Source organism: Doryrhamphus excisus, chromosome 7, assembly GCF_030265055.1.
Source record: "Doryrhamphus excisus isolate RoL2022-K1 chromosome 7, RoL_Dexc_1.0, whole genome shotgun sequence".
NCBI lineage: Eukaryota > Metazoa > Chordata > Actinopteri > Syngnathiformes > Syngnathidae > Doryrhamphus > Doryrhamphus excisus.
This window is the reverse complement of record NC_080472.1, coordinates 16,733,628-16,741,501: the sequence shown is the minus strand read 5'-3', so window position 1 is coordinate 16,741,501 and position 7,874 is coordinate 16,733,628. Positions and strand designations below refer to the sequence as shown.

General features: G+C 39.6%; 1 protein-coding gene across 1 annotated transcript in view; it reads right to left on the bottom strand.

Annotated features, from left to right (window-relative positions):
* Positions 1-670: 670 nt before the first annotated feature.
* ahcyl2b (adenosylhomocysteinase like 2b) overlaps positions 671-7,874 on the bottom strand; it is a 23,965-nt gene continuing 16,761 nt past the window's right edge. The window contains exons 6-17 of the mRNA XM_058078035.1: positions 7,710-7,804; positions 7,472-7,578; positions 7,062-7,178; positions 6,923-6,986; positions 6,712-6,800; positions 5,764-5,834; positions 4,941-5,035; positions 3,739-3,837; positions 3,147-3,215; positions 2,987-3,065; positions 1,160-1,280; positions 671-1,043 (exon numbers count right to left, since the gene is read on the bottom strand). Coding sequence (XP_057934018.1) covers positions 1,037-1,043; positions 1,160-1,280; positions 2,987-3,065; positions 3,147-3,215; positions 3,739-3,837; positions 4,941-5,035; positions 5,764-5,834; positions 6,712-6,800; positions 6,923-6,986; positions 7,062-7,178; positions 7,472-7,578; positions 7,710-7,804 — 1,013 coding nt within the window. The 3' untranslated portion in view covers positions 671-1,036. The remainder of the gene's footprint in view (positions 1,044-1,159; positions 1,281-2,986; positions 3,066-3,146; positions 3,216-3,738; positions 3,838-4,940; positions 5,036-5,763; positions 5,835-6,711; positions 6,801-6,922; positions 6,987-7,061; positions 7,179-7,471; positions 7,579-7,709; positions 7,805-7,874) is intronic.

Here is a 7,874-nt window from a genome sequence, read left to right as displayed (position 1 = left end):
ACGGCACAAAGACGGAAAAGCACAAATACGGTCAGGAATTGGCTGTTGGCGGATTTAGGAATTAGTGTTTCAAATCAAGCTTGTGCTGATTCTACCGCTGCACTGCAAGTGAATGTCCGAGGGTTTGATCCCGCTCAGTAGAAAGTGGAGTCGTTAATTAGGATCCTGTCTCGCCGTGTTTGGTTTCTTTGTTAATATAAATCACAGTTTTCATAGAATATAAGTACATTTATTACACATATAATATTTGTTTTTCTTGAAGACAATGAAATGGAGAAAAAATATTTCTAAAAAAAAATCATTTTTCTGTATAAATATACTAATCTAATGATTTGACAATGTCTTTCAATACAATATGGTGACTTTTTTTAATGAAAAATACTGAAATTATGTGCTGGGAGGCCAAGGGGTGGTTCCAATGTGAGTGACAGCTGGGAAGAGCCTATCACTGTCCTGTTTGGCTACATGAGGCGGAACAAAGCTATTAAAAATGTTTAAAAAAAAAAAAAAGGAGAGCGATATGATTGGACCACACCTCCGCAGGTACAGGTACAGCCACACACACACACACACACACACAACGGAATATTCCATTACACGACAAAAATCACAAGTATAAAAGAAGACAAAAAAAGAACAGGAAATCCTTAGAGTTTTTTTTTTTTTTGGAAAAAATTTTTTTCTTATTGATATTTGAACTGAAAGAAAAAAAAGGTAGCATCGGGAGGAGCGAATGTGAGAGCAAAAGAAAGGAAATCAAACATCCGCCAGAGGAAGGTTTCACTGGGGAGCGAGCAAGCTGGTGACAAATGGCAGCAGGAGCAGCTCCACTGAGATTTGTTTTTTTTTATTATTATTAATTATTACTACTCTTGTCAAGCGGGAATAAATTAAATGAGCACCTCTCAGGCCCTCCTCCCAGCAAGTATTATGTATAAAGGATGTGTGTCGACTTTCCTGTCCATCATGCTCCACCTCTGCCTCTTTGGAGTCTGTGCCAGTCGTGGAGTGCTGCCGTCAGCCCTCTGAAGCGGCTTTAATACCTGTCGTAAGGAAAAAAATACTTTACACTCACATTGAATTGAATTCAACAATTCAGCGTTTGACACAAATGACTGTTAATACTGAATATTGACTTCCTGGTTGAGTGTTTTCATACCTGTAGTAGTTTGGCTTAAAGGGCCCGTTCTTGTTTAAGCCGAGATACTTGGCCTGCTCGTCACTCAGTTCTGTGAGATGTGCGTCAAACGTGGGGAGATGGAGGCTGGCCACATATTCATCTGTTGGATGGATGAGAATATTCACAGGCTTTTCGTTCGATGCCGTGCAGTTCATCATTTGGCTTCCCATTGTCTCTTGTGGATTTTTTTTTTTTTTTTTTAGCTTTCTTGGCCGGCTGTCATTGTTTATTACCTGCACCTCTCACTCACAAGCCAGCTAAAGGCGACAGGCGGCAGACAGAACGATTATTTGTCAAGGGAGGTGATTCACTCTGCATTAAACGCCTCAAATGTTGGCTGAGGGAGAAATGAAGCTTGCTCGCAGGCAAAACAGGTTTTTAGAACTTCCTATGCACACCCTTGCTGTGTGACTTGTCAATAAAATGTATGCAAGGCGCAAGATCTCGTGAGATTTAGATGTGACACACTTTATCGTTTAAAAAAAAATATTATGGGCACTCGGCCTGGGATGATAGATTAATTACTCACACAATCAATGAAAATGAACTCAATTTCGGCCTTAATATATTGCCACATGCATAAGTGTCTCTCGTGTCCAAACAGTACAATTGGTTGCATTGGTTTGTTAGAACAACGGCATGAACAGAGTGAGCCGTTTTCATCAGTTATACAGTCTCTCTGACTCGGTGGGTGGAGGCGGGGCTGCTAGCATACACACAGAGTGCAGAAGAGTAACGTAAAAAAATTATATTGGTAGATTGCAACATATTGTTTCATTGTACTTTTCCATCTTGTGACAAAACAACATAAGCAAAATGTTGAATTTAGACCTTGAATACATACATACATACTTAAATATAAATATATTATATTTATTTATTTGTTGATTTATTATATTTATTTATTATATTTATTTATTCATTATATTTGTGTATTATATTTGTGTATTATATTTATGTATTATATTTATGTATTACTTTTACATTTATTTCAATTTAAAATATTAAGATTAAGATATGCCTTTATTCGTCCCTCAGTGGGGAAATTTGCATTGCACAGCAGCAAGAGTACAGAAATCAGCTAAGCAGTACAAAAATACACAACATAGAAAAATAAACAATATAAACAGCCCAAGTATTAACAAAAATCAACAGTTTTTCCCAGAGTTATATACAATACAGTATGTAGATAATATGAAACGAGATGAGATATATGACCAGTCGATACACTGAGATCTTGCTAGTGAGTTAATATGAGGCATTATGGAAATACTTCACATCGAACTTAGTATATTGCATTCCGAGCCCTTAATATTGCACATGGAGGTTGATCAGATATTGCACATATTTACTTGATACATATTTTTTTTACTAATGACATATTCAAGCATAAAACAGCAATCATTTATTAATTTTTGAAAAAACACAAGAGTGATTTTTTGTATTTATAATTTAATTTACGTAATTTGTGGCATTATAACATATAAATAATATAATATTTTAAAACATGTAAACATTTATATATATCTTTTAAAAGGACTATTTATTTGTCTGTGATGATTTCGAAAACTGTTACCAGTAACACTGGTAGGATGTGGGCTCCATCTAGTGGTACTACGGAACACCAGCTACAAAATGACATTATTACAGACTATTATGTACTGATGGAATTATTGTACAAATACAATAGATTTACTTTTCTGAAAAAATGAATCTCTGACTTGCTTTATAAGTCACAAAAAAGGGCTGAGAACCTTTGGTCTGTGCAGGTTGGTAAGCAGGTTGTCAAAAAAAAGTCTTACTTACCCATCTTCTTGGGCAGCAGGTAAACATCCTGTTTGTAGCGTCCATCTGGAGCGTTGTACAGCTCTATCAGAGCCAGAGCCTGGCCACACACACACACACACACACATACAAAAGAATTACACACCAATACTAATCATTTGAATGGATAGTATTGTTCTACCTGGGTTGTGGCTGTGATTGATAGCACAAACGTGGGCACGGTGGAACAGCTGAGGTTCAAGAGACGGCCCTATAAAGGGATAAAATGAAGTAGTTCCAAGCTGTAAAGTTAATGTGTGATAACCGAGGTGGAAGGGAGGTGACGAGATGACTTGGGCACTGATTGGCAGCTTGTCTGCTTGGATCAGTCACCGCTGTTCTGGTTCTGTCACTACAATCTTCCGCACATTTTATACACATACTAAGTGACACAGCATGCTAAGGGTGTCTTAGAATATTCTACTATTTGAGTCGGATTCGACCATGAATCTCGCCGTTGAATCATATTGTAGCGACGGGTGAGCAGTATTGCGTAGTTCCGAGCTGCTGGTCAGGATGTGGGCTGTAGATGGCAGCGACGTTCTGCATGCTAGGTTGCAGATGTGCCATACCGCTGGTTAAAAATGAGCAAAATCTACCGTATCAATTTCGACTATGAAAATCCTTACTCGAAAACAGTCCTACTGCATGCATTCTAGAACTGCGGATTGCTGATGACAAAACGAGGAACAGGAAGACAATGAAGATTTTTTTTTCTTGTGTGTTGCGTGTACCTCGGCCAACAGTACTATCCTCTTGCCATCGGGCCAGATGACGTGGTCCACCTGTGAGCGCACCCTCTCCCAGGTCAGCTCTGGTGTCCGCAGACTAGCCTGCATATCCAATGAGAGTTAGCATTAGAACTGCTGTATTCTTTCATAAAATATGTCAGAAAAGCAGATGGAACAAAATTACATTTTTACCACCACTAGGATTAAGACGGTTACTAGGAATGTCCTGATTCAATATCGATATCAGGCCGATATCTCTATCAGCAGTGACTGGATTGACTTGTTATCACAACAACAGCTTTTGCTAGTGTGCTAATAAAATAGCAAGGAGAAAGAATGATCAAGCTGTGTGGCAGTATAAAAACATGTAAAACTTGTCATGCACAAGTTTCCCATGGTGGCACAGAACCGGGGAACTTTAATACAGTAAACCTCGGATATATCGGACTCGGATATATCGGAAATTCGCTCACAACGGACAGATAAAAAAGAAACGATTTTCCTGTAATGCATTTCCAATAAAAATTCATTGCATATATCGGATTTTTTATAACAGATTTCGCCTATTTCGGACAAAATCTCCAGTCCCGTTCCAATGCATTTCCATTAAATTTCCCTCGCATATATCGGATGGCCGCATCGTGGCGCTCCGATTCGCCGAATCGTGACAGGCCGCTATACAACGTCATTTGCAGCGTTTGCAGCGTTGCCTGCGCGTCCAGGTACATTGGAAACATAGTCAAGGAAGTGCCTTTTTATAACGGATAAAATCCGATTTACGCATATACCGGATATAAATCCGATATATGCGTAAAACGGACATTTTCCGGTATACGCATATAACGGATTTCACTTATATCGGACAAAACCAGTGGGAACAATTGAATCCGATATATCCGAGGTTTACTGTATAACCAACCTCATCGCCAACATGAAAGCGGCGTAACACCAGAAACTCCCATTGGATAGCAAAAAGTCATTAGCTTTAATAGAAATGTATTCAAATTATGTATGTTTGTGTTAATATTGGTCAATATTCAGGCCCACAATATTGTTATTGTATCTGAAATGAAAAAGTAGTATCAGGGCACACCTACTGATTACCATGACAACCCTTACATCACTGTAGCACTATCACGTCTTACATTTCTGCCTGTAAAGCTACAGTATATAAATATTTCACAAACAACTGGATGGTGACGCACCACATCAATCTCCGTGTTGGAGTGCCCCATATTGCACACGATGCAGCCATTCTTCATGCGATCCAGGTTCTCTCGCACGACCACGTTCTTGTTGCCTGATGGGAGGACAAGTGCAGAAAAGGCAAATGAGAAGGAGGAGGGGAAAAAAATGTGTCACTAAAGATTAGGATTAATTAAAGTGTAGAAACGGTGATGAATTCCCAGTGTTAATTAGTTTCACAGATATATAGTTACTGTGTGCAAGACCTTCAATCAAAATTCAGTGGAAAAAGCATTAAGTTTCCTTTGACTTGTCATAGACAATTATGCAAAGTGTAGAGACAACACTTGGCGTCAAAGTTAAGGCCCGGGGGCCCGGTCCGGCTCATTTACCGTGGCTGAATTCAAAGCCAGGTATGCATTATTTTGTTAGTAAAAACATAATCATGAAATGCATGCAATTATGTAATAATAGGACGAGATTATACGATAAATTGTAGTTCTAACATCGCTCCTCCTCATTCTATCCCGTTTTTTTCACAAATGTATTAATGAATGAGCAATGTTTTGTGGTTGAATACGACTTATTGGTCAAAAATATGAGTATCTATGAGTATTAAAAAGCCTTCATAAAAACTGATTCATGTCATAACAACTCAAAGATGACATAAGTGTGCATGTCTGCTGAGTCACGTAGGGTTGCCAGCTTTTAATTGGCCACTATTATTATGCATTTGTATTATTAAGAGTAAAAGCAACAGACGATCCAGTAAAGACAATAAATAAATAAGATAATTGAGCAATTCTGCGCTGTACAAAACAGGAAGTGAAGAGTCTACAGTACCTGTGCAGGTGATGACAATGTCCACTTGTCTGATGACTTCATTGAGCTTGACCAGCCTGAAGCCGTCCATGCTGCCGTAGGGAAGGGAAGAAAACAAAAATGAGGGTCGATACTATGAGAATATGACCGGTATGATAACCTTGGGCAAAAATATAAAAGGTTATATTATAATTATAGTTCTAAAATATGTTATGCTGTAATGTTTTCTATGTCGCTTATCACTGGGGTCGTCGGGCTATGCTGGAGCTTATCCAAGCTGATATTCAATATTATATTATATATTATAATAATAATATATATTATTATCACTCATTAACACTAATTTTAGTAATGAGAGGTGTCATTCACATTTGCAAGTGTATCGTATACCTGTGAGACATTATCTCAACAAACACACATATTGTACATATATGCATATCAATTTATCCATTCATTCATTCATTCATTCATTCATTCATTTTCTACTGCTTTTTCCTCATGAGGGTCGCAGGGGTGCTGCAGCCTATCCCAGCTGTCTTTGGCTGAGAGGCGAGGTACACCCTGGACTGGTCGCCAGCCAATCACAGGGCACATATAGACAAACAACCATTCACACTCACATTCATACCTATGGACAATTTGGAGTCGCCAATTAACCTAGCATGTTTTTGGAATGTGGGAGGAAACCGGAGTACCCGGAGAAAACCCACGCATGCACAGGGAGAACATGCAAACTCCACACAGAGATGGCCGAGGGTGGGAATTGAACCCTGGTCTCCTAGCTGTGAGGTCTGCGCGCTAACCACTAGACCGCTGTGCCGCCCAGCCTTAAAATTATTTAGCTTTTTTTTTTTTTACGTTCGATCAGTGGCTTTATCCATTATTGTGACAGGCCTAGTGGCCAACATGATAACCACTAGTCCACCGTTCTGCCGGAAGTGGAACATCCATCCATTTTCTATGACTTACCAAGCCTGCAAGGCACAGATGGGGTCGATCTCTGTGACGTAGACGATGGAGCCCATTGCTTTAAGTGCAGCGCAGCAACCTTTCCCCACCTGAGCAAATATTAACATGTCCCCTATTATGCAAAAATGACTTTAATGATGTTTTTTAACAGTACTGTAGAACCTAGAGCCTGCTTATGAGCACCAAACGTGACATATCTATGGTGTCTTACCTCTCCATATCCACACACAACCACCTGCTTGCCTCCAAACATGACATCGGTGGTCCTCTTAAGGCTGAGAACAGAAAGAAGCCTGATTCAGTAACATTAAACAGTAAAGAGGAGGCAGCGCTTTCTTTGACTTTTATACCCATCTAGGATGGACTCCCTGCAGCAGTAGAGGTTGTCAAACTTCTGCTTGGTCACAGAGTCGTTGACATTCATGGCGGGGACACACAGTTTCCCTGCCTTGGACAGCTGGTAGAGCCTGCAAATACAAAAGCATTAAGAGTGCTATGAATAAAACAGTAGTTGTACAGTGTGATTTAGCAGTGATGCATATAAATCTATTATAATGAATGGAAACACACTTCTGAAAGCATGGATGCTGCAATGCCGCAGTTGCATAACCATAAAATGACTGTTCACCACTAGATGGCGATGTTGCTACAATGAAGACTTTGGAGCTCTTCTACAAAGCATGCATTAAAAGGCCTTGTCCCACTGTAAAGTGTCCCATTTTTTGTGGGTGTTGTACCTTCTTACTTCTGCGGGTCCTACCTGTGCACGCCAGTGACACTCTCCTCCACAATGCCCTTGATCTTCTTGAACATATTTGGGTATTTTTTGTAGATCCAGTGAGTCAGGTCTCCGCCGTCATCCAAAATCTGTAAACAAGGGAAACCAAGTCTTCTGGATTTTGTATATTTTTAACTATACTAGCCTTCCTCCCACTATCATATGAGCACCTGTCAATTCAAATGCATTATCTCCAGTCTTTTATGTTAAAGTGGATTACCATGTTGGGCTGCCAGCCTTCCACATTGACACAGCGATCGATACACCACCAGAAGTCATCCTCAGACTCGCCCTTCCATGCAAACACGCTGAAACCTGGACAGAGAAGACAGAAAGTGTTCCATAGCTTTACAGCTGATGAAATAACAGACAAAGGAGAGAGGAT